General features: G+C 33.3%; 1 protein-coding gene across 1 annotated transcript; it reads right to left on the reverse strand.

Moving 5' to 3' along the window:
- Nucleotides 1,256-10,448, reverse strand: LOC109947119. The gene is made up of 6 exons (XM_020556590.1): nt 10,156-10,448; nt 9,942-10,009; nt 8,774-8,872; nt 5,881-5,946; nt 4,467-4,511; nt 1,256-1,446 (listed from the first exon to the last, which is right to left on the reverse strand). Exons 2-6 carry the CDS (start codon nt 10,003-10,005, stop codon nt 1,256-1,258), a joined length of 465 nt encoding a protein of 154 aa, XP_020412179.1. The 5' UTR covers nt 10,006-10,009; nt 10,156-10,448.

Raw genomic sequence — 13,568 nt, forward strand, 5'->3', positions numbered from 1 at the left:
GGAGTTGAAGTTGCTCGCTCGTCAAAAGGTATCTTCTTGTCTCAACGTAAGTATGTACTGGATTTATTAAAAGAAACTGGTATGTTGGGATGTAAGCCGGTAGAGACGCCTATTGTTGAGAAGCATCATTTGTGTTTGGATCCGGAGCAGAAACTAGTTGATAAGGGTAGATATCAGAGACTTGTAGGGAGACTGATTTATTTGGCTCATACTCGTCCTGATATTGCATATGCTGTGAGTGTTGTGAGTCAGTTCATGCATTCACCAAGTGTGGATCATATGGCTGCTGTTCTGCGTATCTTGGCATACTTGAAGTCGGCACCTGGAAAAGGAGTCTTGTATAGAAAAAATGGGCATTTGAGGATTGAAGGGTTTACTGATGCGGATTGGGCAGGTGATGTAACTAATAGACGGTCTACTTCTGGATATTTTACCTTTGTTGGAGGGAATTTGGTGACATGGCGAAGTAAAAAACAGAAGGTGGTGTCACGGTCTTCAGCTGAGGCCGAATATAGAGGTATGGCTCAAGGAATCTGTGAAATCCTTTGGCTCCGAAAACTTCTTTGGGGACTTGGGTTTAAACCAAAGGATACCATGCGGTTGTTTTGTGATAACAAGTCAGCAAGAGACATAGCTGATAACCCGGTACAGCATGATAGAACGAAGCATGTAGAGGTTGATCGTCATTTTATCAAAGAGAAGCTTGAGAAGAAGATTGTATCAATACCGTTTGTGGAGTCAGAGGGACAACTTGCAGATGTTCTTACTCATGCAGTATGTAGTCGAAAGTTTGGTAACTCACTTGACAAGTTGGGCATGTGTGATATATATGCACCAACTTGAGGGGGAGTGTAAACGTGAGTTATTTAAATAAGTATGTAAATATATTGTGAATATTAGGAGTCCTTTATTAGGAAGGATTTATTGTTGTGTCCTTTATTGATTAGTGTTTCCTTGTAGAGTAAGGATTATATGTGTATATATTTCAAGGAAGTAATACAATGAGAAATTACCCCGTAAAATTCTATTTTTTCTATATATTAAACAGCACAAATAACTCTTTTACATGAGTTCTGGGCTCATGACCTTCACCAACAAAGTGAAAGCCACAAGTATTAGATCAAATAGTGATTAAAATACTAAAATATATTGTGTTATTGAAAGTATTTGAAGTCACTAGAACACTTTATTTTGAATGTCTGTTGTTAAAAACAAGTAAATAAATAAATAACTAAAGATTCAAGGGACTTATAATTCAAGAACCCTTTTTAAGTAATGAATACATGATGCCATTGCCAAGATATTTCTGGAAAAATAAATAAATAAACTTCTCTAGAAGAGGCTTACTTGGTGTTCGACGCTCGTAGGAAGCGAATGGATACAAATCCAATTTGATAGTAGATGGGGTTGATCCGGTTGGATTACCATTATCGCTTCCTACATTTGCTGCAGATAGAATCTCATATTCATTATAATATTGTTTGCTACGACAACTTCTTTTTAAAAAGATAAAAATATGTAAATGACTCACTAGTGTAGTAGTTTAAAGTAATTGCTGCTCTAGGAAAGGTTATGTGTTCAAGTCTTAGCATTCGTATTGTGTGTGATAGTTTTGTATATTATGGTCCCTCTCAATAAAAAAAATCATAAATAAAGAAAAAGATAAAAACGTTAAATAATATTCCTTTATACGAAAATAAGATTTTATGTCCAACCAAAATTCTCTATAAATAATGCTAAAATTAAAAGCCTACTCATAGGCTCATGAATGCATGTTAGGAAGCTAATTGATAATAATGTAGTAATGAAGAACCATAACACCATCAAAACTTAATCTAACACATAAGTTTAATCAAAATACCATCTTATTTTATGATGAAAATCTATTCTTGTACAGTTAAGAAGTCAATCTTGATATTTTTTAGTTATTAAGACCATCCACAATGGGCTCTCTAAATCACCTTCTTAGCTAAAATTTAGGGAGGAATTGAAAAAACTCACCTCTAACCATGCTTGTTAGAGCATCCATAGTTGGGGGGGTTGGTGTATGATGGAGTGTATGTTAAATATACACCCGTTGTGATCGGAATCATCCACCATGGGGGGTGCAAATGAATGTATAATTACATCACCACCATGATATGTAAATTTAGATGCAATTGTACATTCTTTTTTTACATCTCTTGCAGGTGGGACCCAGCTGAGAGAAGTAGAGGAAAAATGAAGAAAAGTATTTATATCTTTAGATTTACATCGTTTTCTATTTGAACAAAAAATGTATTTACACCCCCTGGAGGTGTAAAGATGATGTAAAAGTGGTTTTACACTCCCGAAAATACAACCCGCGCCCCGCCCCAGCGCGCGCGGATGCTCTTATTCAGTTCCTAAAATAGAGAAACCACTAGAAGCTCCTAAATCTGAGGAGAGAGAAAGGACTTCTAGTGACTTTCTATAATTAAATGCTATTATATTTTATTATTATTTTTGTGGCAATTTTGTCCATTTTGACTTCTTTTAAAAAATTTCTCTCTCCTTTGGGTTTTTCCAAAGTCTCCCTTTATTTAATGATGTCTTTAATTTTATCATTTTTTTTTCTGCATTATATTGTTACACAACACAAACACTATATATTTTTCAATTCTTTTCGCTGTAGGTGTTTTGCAAAGCACGAGCACTTTTTTATTTAAAAAAATATATATTATTTTCGCTATAGATATTTTGCAACACAAAAACACTTTTTTTAAAAAATTATTTTCCTTGTAGGTATTTTGCAAAAAATAAAAATAAAAATCTTTTCACATGATTTCTCATTTCGATAGCAAATTCTTTCAAAGCAGAAAACCATAGAATATCAAAATTGAATAACAATTAAACTTACAATTATTTTGCAATATTCATTATTTGAATATGAAAATTTTATTGTAAAATGAAGAATTAAGTTAAAAAAGGAGTAAAGCATTTATGACAATTAGAAGTAAAGCATTTATGACTCTCCAAATTAGGGAGTATAATTGGAGTTGAATTTTTTAGAGAGCTTCTAAAATAGCTTTTTTGTGTTTTTAACTAAATTTTAGCTAAGAAATATGGAGCTTGATTGTGGATGCTCTTAGATGATCAAGTTAAATGCCAATAAATTTATGAATTTCTTTTTTTGGGGGGAAAAGGCTTACTTTTTTAAAATTGGAGCAAATGCTTGTATAAAATAGAAGCACCATAAAATAGTACAAAAGATAACAAAACTATCTGAAACTCAAATATGAAAGACAGAGACAATAGCATAATCTTTTTAAAAAATGAAAAAGGCTTGCCAAGTGTTTGGCGACGAGAGGAAGGAGACTGCAAAAAGTCCTGTGGGATATTAAATTCGGTTGGTCCTGTTGTTGCAGATGGAAACCGAGATTCATAATTGGAAAAATAATATTATTTAGAAAAAAAAATTGGAAATAAAACTACGTCATTTTAATAAATATGTTAAATGATATTGTATTAAAATATATAAATAAATAAAAATCAAACGAAAGTAAGATTTGATGTGCAACTAAAATTCTTTCGAAACCTTAACTTCCTTAACTTTATAAATAAAATATATATATACAGGGTCATAATTTGGCCCACGGGCTCATGGGCTCATGGGTGCCCGCCCAACCCATCAAAGAAAAGTTCGGCCTAGCTGCTTGTGGGCTATGGACCGACCCTACGCATTCTTTAGACTAAGGTGTTTAAAGCACAACCCAACCACAAGCCCAGCCCATTTGAGCTATAAAAAAAATTAAAAAAAATTTTAAAAAAAAAGTAAAAACCAACCCAGCCTACCTATAAAAGCCTAGCCCGCAAAGCCCATATACAATAACACTTAAGTTTAATATTAAAAAATAGGCTTAATTGCTACAGTGCACCATGAAACATTGGTCAAATTCCACTTTACCCCCTTAAAGTTAAAGTGACCCAATTTGCCCATTTGACCAAGGTTTGATGTTCTACATTGCCTCCTATTATCAACTACATCTAAAAGTTCGTTAAATTTGATGACATGGCAAAGGTGTTTTAGTAATTTTATGCATCTAGATCATTTACTCACCAACATATCGTAGAAATAGCAACACTCGTGTTAAATATGTTATCCTATTTGGATGAAAGTAGGAATTTTCTATATATTAAACAGCACAAATAACTCTTTTGCATGAGTTCTGGGCTCATGACCTTCACCAACAAAGTGAAAGCCACAAGTATGAGATGAAATAGTGATTAAAATACTAAAATATATTGTGTATTGAAAGTATTTGAAGTCACTAGAACACTTTATTTTGAATGTCTGTTGTTAAAAATAAGTAAATAAATAAATAACTAAAGATTCAAGGGACTTATAATTCAAGAACCTTTTTTAAGTAATGAATACATGATGCCATTGCCAAGATATTTCTGGAATAAAAATAAAAATAAAATAAACTTCTCTAGAAGAGGCTTACTTGGGGTTGATCCGGTTGGATTACCATTATTGCTTCCAACATTTGCTGCAGATAGAATCTCATATTCATTATAATATTGTTTTTCAATAATATTAAGTTACGACTATTTTTTTAAATTTTTTTTTTTTTTTTTTTAAAAAAAAACACCCACTAGTATAGTGGTTTGAAGTAATTGCTCCTTTAGAAAAGGTCACGTATTCAAGTCCTAGTATTCGTATTGTGTGTGATAATTTATTATATTATCTTTCCTCTCAATAAAAAAAATTATAAATTAAAAAAGACAAAAACGTTAAATAATATTCCTTTATAATATGAAACAACGAAAATCAGATTTTATGTCCAACCAAAATTCTCTATAAATAATGCTAAAATTAAAAGCCTACTAATAGGCTCATGATTGCATGTTAGGAAGCTAATTGATAATAATGTAGTAATGAAGAACCATAACACCATCAAAACTTAATCTAACACATATGTTTAATCAAAATATCATGCTCGTTATTCAACTCCTAAAATAGGGAAACTGCTAGGAGCTCCTAAATATGAGGAGAGAGATAAAGAACTCCTAGTGATTCTCTATAATTAACTGCTATTATATTTTATTATTATTTTGAGCATTTATTTAATAATATCTTTCATTTTATCAATTTTTTTTCTGCATTATGTTGTTGCAAAACACGAACACTATATATTTTTCAATTCTTTTCGCTGTAGGTGTTTTGCAAAGCACGAGCTCCTTTTTCTTTTTTCTTTTTTCTTTTATAAAATTATTTTCACTATAGATATTTTGCAACACACAAACACATTTTTAAATAATTCTTTTCCTTGTAGTTATTTTGCAAAAAACAAACACTTTTTTAAAAATTAAAAAAATTTCTTTTCACATGATTTTTTATTTTGACAGCCAATTCTTTCAAAGCAGAAAACCATAGAATATCAAAATTGAATAACAATTAAACTTACAATTATTTGGCAATATTCATTATTTGAATATGAAAATTTTATTGTAAAATGAAGAATTAAGTTGTAAAAAAAAAAAAGGAGTCAAGCATTTATGACAATCAGAAGTAAAGCATTTATGACTCTCCATATTAGGGAGTATGATTGGAGTTGAATTTTTTTAGAGAACTCCTAAAATAGCTTTTTTGTGTTTTTAATTAAATTTTAGCTAAGAAATATGGAGCATGATTGTGGATGCTCTTAGATGATCAAGTTAAATGCCAATAAATTTATGATTTTTTTTTTTTTTTTTTTGTGGAAAAGGCTTACTTTTTTATTCAATTGGAGGAGATGCTTGTATAAAATAGAAGCACCATAAAATAATACAAAAGATAGCAAAACTATATGAAACTCAATTGTGAGAGACAGAGACAAAAGCGTAATCTTAAAAAAAAAAAAAATGAAAAAGGCTTACCAGGTGTTTGGCAATAAGAGGAAGGAAACTGCAAAAAGTCCCATGGGATATTAAATTCAGTTGGTCCTGTTGTTGCATATGGAATCCGAGATTTATTATTGGAAAAACAATATTATTTATAAACAATTTGGAAATAAAACTATGTCATTTTAATAAATATGTTAAATGATATTATATTAAAGGAACCAAACGGAAATAAAATTTGATGTGCAGCTAAAATTCTTTTGAAACCTTAACTTCCTTCACTCTATAGATAAGAATAAAATATACAAAAAAATAAAAACAAAAATAAAAACCTAGTGACAGGTACATGTTACAAGAGTCATCATTTGGTTCACGGGCTCACAGGCTGAGGGGAGCCTGCCCAGCCCATCAAAGAAAAGCTTGGCCCGGCTTGATGTTGGCTATGGATCGGCCCCACCCATTCTTTAGACTAAAGTGTTTAAAGCCCAGCCCATTTGAGCTCAAAAAAAGCCCAACCCAACCTATCAATAAAAGCCTAGCCCGCAAAGCCCATATACAATAACACTTTAAGTTTAATATTAAAAAATAGGCTTAATTGCTACAGTGCATTATGAAACATTGGTCAAATCCTATTTTACCCCCTTAAAGTTAAAGTGACCCAATTTGCCCCCTTGACCAAGATTTGATGTTCCACATTGCCTCCTACCGTCAACTCCATCCAAAAGTCCGTTAAATTTGATGACATGGCAAAGGTGTTTTAGTAATTTTATGCACTTAGGTCATTTACTCATCAATTTGAATGGGTGATGTGGCAAAGTGGAGCCCAACTCCCATATGGGTTAAAAAAATAAAAGAACATTATTTACTTTAAGAAATTAAAATACAAACATAAAATTTAGAACTTTAAAAAATTGAATTCTCTCTCTCTCTCTCTCTCTCTCTCTCTCTCTCTCTCTCTCTCACACACACACACACACACACACACACACATTCCCCTGACTCTGTCCAAAACCGCAACCCATTTTTCTTCTTCTTCTTCAACATTATGAGACTTTGTAACTCACTCCGCATCTCCATGGCCAGCCCAACTCAAACTTTAACCCAACCCGAATTGCTCCAAACCATAATCAGCCTCTTAACCGCTGCCAACCCCTTAAACCTACCTCACGCAGCCCCTCATATTTTCCATTCTCAGCCCCAAAACCCTAGCAAACAAGCCCAGTGCTCTCGTTTCATTCTTCCAATGGACCTAGGCCCACGCTCCTTCCTTAAACAAAACCCATCATCCCCTCCTCACCTTCCTCCACCCTCTCAATTGCCACCACAAGTACCCTGACCCTACTCGTCCAATTCATCGCCTTCAATCACCAAAACGAGCTTCTCTGGCTTCTTTTGCACCCAGAGCTGGGTTCTTCAAGTAGAGGGTTAGAGAGATTGGTCTGGGTGGGTTGCGATGGGGAAAAGGGAGCAAAGAAGAAATCGATGGAAGGGGCAGGGGGTGGGAAGGTTTCTGGGTTCTGCGTAGGAAGGGGGCAATGGGGGAATGCTGGAGAAGAAATCGGGGCTGGGTTTAGGTTAGTGGGTCCCAGTTGTTTATTTATTTTTAAATTAACGATTTTTTTTCTTCAATTGTTTCTAAAAAAATAATTTTAATGATTTAACATAAATGAATTTTTTATCCATGCTCAAGTTGGGCTCCACTTTGCCACATCACCTACTCAAATGACTTAGGTACACAAAATTACTAAAACACCCCTACCTACCCAACTCAAACTTTAACCCTACCTACCCAACTCAAACTTTAACGCAACTTGAACTGCTCCAAACCATAATCAGCCTCTTAACCGCTGCCAACCACTTAAACCTACCTCACGCAGCCTCTCATCTTTTCCATTCTCAACAAACAAGCCCAATGCTCTCCTTTCATTCTTCCAATGGACCTAGGCCCACACTCCTTCCTTAAACCAAACCCCTCATCCCCTCCTCACCCTCCTCCACCCTCTCCTCGGCCACCACAAGTACCCCGATGCCAAAACCCTACTCATCCAATTCATCACCTTCGATTGCCAAAACGAGCTCCTCTGGTTTTTTTTGCACCCAAAGCAAGGTTCTGCATGTGGGGGGCTAGAGAGATGGATCTGGGTGGGTTACGATGGGGAAAGGGGGGAGCAGAGAAGAAATCGAGGGAAGGGGAGAGGGGGTGGGAAGGTTTCTGGGTTTTGCGCAGGGAGGGGGCAATGGGGGAATGCTGGAGAAGAAATCGGGGTTGGGTTTGGGTTAGTGGGTCCTAGATTTTTTATTATTTAAAAAATTAACGATTTTTTTCTTCAATTGTTTCTAAAAAAATTATTTTAATGATTTAACAAAAATGAATTTTTTATCCATGTTCGAGGTGGGCTCCACTTTGCCACATCACCCACTCAAACGACTTAGGTGCACAAAATTACTAAAACACCCCTACCACGTCATCAAACTTAACGAACTTTTGGATAGAGTTGCCGGTCAGGGGCAATGTGAAATATCAAACCCTGGTCAAATAGGCAAAGTGGGTCACTTTAACTTTAAGAGGATAAAGTGAGATTTGACCAATGTTTCATGGTGCACTGTAGCAATTAAGCCTAAAAAATATGAGTATGAATCATTGAATTTTGTTTTGTTTTACATGAATGAAGTATAGAAATGAGGAAAGCATTGCACACTCCTCCATGCTGCACGCGTAGCATCATTTGGCCCATGACGCATCTTTTTTTTTCTTCTTCTTGTTCTCCCCTCTTTATCTGTGTCTTCTTCTTCGTCTTTTTTATTTTTATTTTTATTTCTTCTTCTTCTTCTCCATACTAGAGTTTTTTAGTAATCACTTAGCTGATCAAGTTACATGCGAAGAAATTTATGAAAAAGGAAAAAAATTGCTTATTTAGAAAAAGCTTACTTGGTTTGCGACGACGGAAGGAAGGGATCCGCAAAAAAGGCCATGGTATATTAAATGGGGTTGGTCTCGTTGAATTACCATTATTGCTTCCAACATTTGCTGCAGATGGAATCCCAGATTCATCATAAGTTGAATGACACGGGGTAATATGTCTAATTAACCATATACATATATTTTGACCAAAAAAAACAAAAAACAAAAAACATATGCGTAACATATATTAAGGTAGACAATATATATTGGTGAGAGAGGTGAGAACATGGGGCAATAATGTACATAAAAATTTAATCCGAAATTTTCTTTACGTATATGTAAACACCAAATACATGTACATAAAGTTTTCATCCTCCCCTAGCACAAATTTCTCACCCGCCTGACACACGGAGCGATTGTAAATATATATGGGCTCATATTTTTATTGTTTTAAGGTTTTTTAGTTCCAATAGTTCTTGAATTTGTACCCAATTTGTATTTTCGTTTTTTCAATGTATAAAATGATTGTAGTAGTCCCTCACTTCACTTCCGTTAGCAGTGTTGGTTCCCTATTACATTTTTCGTGAAGTTTGTGGGCAGAAAAGTATTTCAAATTCTTTGTAATGGGCAAAATCGTATTTTCATCAATTGCTTGATTTGTTCTTATTTGGTGTTGTAGGTTGATTTGTTTTGGTGCATGAATTTCTATTTTGTTTTTTTATTTTTGGTTCACTAATGGTGGTGAGAATGGTGGATTTGGATACATAGTGGTGGTGGGAGTGGTGTGAGTGATGGGGTTGGACTTAGCTAAAATAACTTTTTTGTCTCTAAATTTAATAGAAAATGTAACAGAGGATCAAAATTGCTAATTGAAGTGGAGATAAGGGACCACCACAACCAGTTTGCAAATTCAAGGACGAAAATGCAAATCGGATATAAATTGAGGGACCATTGGAACTGAAAAGCCTTGTTTTAACTTGCATTAGAAAGAAATCTAATCATTATGAGGAGAAATTATAGAATAATACTCTGTTGAGTGAAAAAATGATTCCAATGTATGTTTGTTTCACTTATTTTATCGTTTATTTAAAGTATTTTTGTTATTTGTCCCCTGTGCATCTTAAACATCTTTTTTAAAAAAAAAAAAATGCGAGGCACATGCATGTATATGCCTGAATTATGCTCTGAGTCTAACCTGCATCTGCTGGTGGAATCATAACCATTATGGCGAGTTGAATTTGGCCTTCTCTTTGTGCCATTGCTCTGCAAACATGCGATGAATAAGATTAGTTCCTTTGTATTTTCCATGTGTATGTAACTAATGTTGATAAATGTAAAAGCAGAAAAGAGAAAAGTGGGCATGCATCATGCATGCATCACATGCATGTCGTCAGGAGAGGTAGATATACCTTTGCTTGGCCTTCAGGGCCTCAGGCTAGCTCTTAAGCTCAAAGATCAATCCCTGATTGTTATTTCAATCCTACATGTCCAAAAATTTTGCCACGTAATTCAGATGTCAGCTTGATCACCATTTTTTTTTTTCCCAAAGAAAAAAAGGAAAAAAAATAACAAAGAGAAATTATGCAGCACAAAATTCTATACTAAAAAAAGAAAAAGAAATTTGCTTTGTGTGGTGTGGAGATGGGGTACCTAGCAGGCACTCGTCAGACCCGGCCTCGACTACAGCGGCATGCAAAGTGTTGAAAAGATTTGGGAACTTTTTCTAAAAGGAGGACAGGAGAAGACATTGTACGAGGAAAGGCAACAAGCCTGACGTGACAATATAACAACGTTCTGGTCCACCTTTTTCTATAAATTATTAGTCAGACATTAATTAATACATGTTCTTCTGTCTATTATTAACTGGAAAGAAGAAAAAGAAAGTTGAGAAATTATTTTATCAATTTTTGAATTTTGACTCGATTTATATTTGAGTATCTTAATTTTTAAAATGATTCTCTTGGTCTTTTAATTTTAGTTTCGTTTGGAGATAAATAGTCCCGCCGTTAATTTTGTCAGCTTTTTTTTTTAAATACAGGGGTAAAATGGTATTTTTATATTAAAATAAAAAAAATTAATAAAAAATCAAATCTTTAAAATAGTAATAAAAGAAAATCAAATAAAAAACCAACCAAAAAAAAAGTTTGGGGGGAGTGGAAATCAGGATAAAAGGGGAGAGAGAGAGAGAGAGAGAGAGTTTAATTTTAAATTTTAAATTTTTTATTTATATTTTAATCAATTTTGATACATAAATACCATTTTTCCCCTGCACTTAACAGAAAAGTTAACAAAATTGACGACAAGACCATTTGTCCTAACGAAACTAAAGTTAAAGGACCACGGGAACCATTTTGGAAATTGAGGTACTCAAATGCAAATAGGGTCTAAATTCAGGGACTAATAAAATGATTTTTGTTATAGGGATCTGATTTCCCCACTCCCTTTTTCTTTACTTACACTCTTTTTTATTTTTTAATACTTTTTAATCAATTTTGTTCTTTCTCTTTCCTATTCTACCGTTATCCTACATTAATTTCTTTTTACTTCACTTTTATATTAGTTCTTTTCATTTATACTTCATTTTCCAACTTGCACTCTATTTTCAATATTTTTTTCCTTTAATCGAATAAGAAATTAAGTTTTTTTTAATTTCCCTTTAATACTAAAAACGGAGTGTAAGTTGGAAAATTAAGAATAAAGAAATAATAATAATATAAAAGTGAAGTAAAAAAGAAATAAATTGTAGGGTAAGGGTAGAATAGAAAAGGAAAATAACAAAATTGATTAAAAAGTATTAAAAAGCAAAAGGGAGTGTAAGTGGAGAAAAGGGAAGTGGGGAAATTAGCTCCCTTGTTATATACAATGATAATAAAGAGAAAACTGATGGTATGTAATAGATCAATGATACATAGTAGCTCAAAAGAAATATTAAGGAGCTTGTAACTTAAATGATTAAAAGCAGTTATTTCTGTACATGAAGTCTTGTGTTTGAATCTTGCCTTCTCAATATCGTTTGTATTAAAATTTTATTAAAAAATATTTGAAGAAAGAAAAAATTGAACCAACAACCTCTTTTAGTTTTCGTCTAACAAAATTTCATAACAAGCCCAAGTAATCCTTAGGACCAACCTAATGGCTGTGGATTTGATATGTATTTTCTATTGACCTCACATGAGACTCTTAGGCTTGTTTGAGATTGTTTATTTAGGAAGCACTTCAACTCATAAGTGTTTCTAGTAAAGATGTTTTTATTATAAAGATGTTGAAATTTTCTTAAGAAGTTCAATTGCTTTTTTAGAAAGCGCTTCTATGCCCCAAAAGCACTCTAAACCTTTTTTTTTATCAAACACCGTCAAAAGCGATTTTGGTTGTTAGAAAACGCTTTTAACCTTTTTAAAAGCACTCCCAAACATATTCTTCGTCTTGTATCACTCGCCTGCAAAATTGGACCGTTTGCCTATATGACATATATTACGACAAAATTTCATACGGTGTGGCAATTTCATTAACATTCTCTTGACGAAGAAATTAACATAATTGATAGAAGCTCTGGAATGTGGACCTGTCTCCGAAATAAAAATTCATGTTCTCTCCACTCTCTTGCGTTAGTTGCACCATCAGGTTCTTTGTTTTATCAACTGGGAAATTTAACAAAACATGGGAAGGGACGAGTTCCAACCTGTTTTAGTTATAAAAAAATTAAAATTAAAATTAAAAATGAATTGACAGCTTCAGCATGGAATAAACCCAGTCAGTCTGGATAAATAAAAATAACAATTACCAAAGGTCAGACAAATGAGTTCGATGGAGCTCCACCCTGGCCTGGATCTGGATGCTAGCTTTGTTGTTTAATAATCAGAAAGTTCTTCACGGGTGACGGCCAAACCAATTCAAAATTATATGAAAACAAAATGAGAGATCAATCGACTTTTTATGTTACTTAATTTATTTTCCGTTGATTTTTTTAAGGCCTAGTACATCCAAATGGAGAGCTGGCAAAACTTGAAGAGGTACACATGCAAGATCTTTATTTAAACCACTTAAATGTGGTCTGCTAATGGACATGGAATTCTAATATGACTGGTCATGTAGTACTTGGAGTTGTATTTTTCAGTTTAAATCCAAGACTAATAAACACTTCAAGACACACTATACGACATGCACAAACAAACCACAAGAAGAATAAATACACACACTACAAGAAAGATAAAGCAAATGCACAAAGAACATTGAATTATAGAGGTTCGGCAATGTGCCTAGTTTTTTCTGTTGATCTCCTTGAAAATTTCACTAGAACAAATAACAATGCACAAACTTACTTAAGAACATTCCCCTTTTTTTCTTAACAAGTCATATGCTAGAAAAAAGAAAATTGCTCAATGTCGGGTCTTCAAAGATAAAAGAATGCTAAGTTAGCTCTTAACGATGATAAAAATATAATTGATAAAAGATAATGTTGGAAAATTAATTTGGTTTTAATTTCTTTATGTTCTTTAATTTTTGGTTGTGCAATATTTTCATGTTCTTTTAGTATAATTGATGTTAAGTGATAAGTGCATTATTTTCTATATTTTTACACATTTTTATATGTGGTTTTTGTAGGGAAATTTAGTTAAAAAGAGTAGTCTTATTACTTTACTTTCCTTATTTTAAGCTATTTTGCACACTAAAAAGGTTTTTGACGGAAAAATGAACTTTTTAGAGGAGTTTTAGAGCAAGGTCAATTGGAGAAGAAAGCTAAGACATTGGCGATCATTGTGTTAAAGTGTCAAAATTTCTATGAAGCCAATTGTTCCATAATTGCAAGTCAAGTCAATACAGC

The sequence above is a fragment of the Prunus persica genome, chromosome G2, assembly GCF_000346465.2.
Source record: "Prunus persica cultivar Lovell chromosome G2, Prunus_persica_NCBIv2, whole genome shotgun sequence".
In the NCBI taxonomy this organism is placed as follows: domain Eukaryota; kingdom Viridiplantae; phylum Streptophyta; class Magnoliopsida; order Rosales; family Rosaceae; genus Prunus; species Prunus persica.

Excerpts from the sequence above, each read along its gene's own strand:
- LOC109947119 (XM_020556590.1), bottom strand. The coding sequence starts at position 10,005 with ATGGCACAAAGAGAAGGCCAAATTCAACTCGCCATAATGGTTATGATT. Across the intron at positions 5,947-8,773 it reads CTTCCGTCGTCGCAAACCAA|GACCAACTGAATTTAATATC; the intron begins GTAAGCTTTTTC and ends ATGCAACAACAG. Across the intron at positions 1,447-4,466 it reads TCCAACCGGATCAACCCCAA|CAAATGTAGGAAGCGATAAT; the intron begins GTAAGCCTCTTC and ends TTCTATCTGCAG.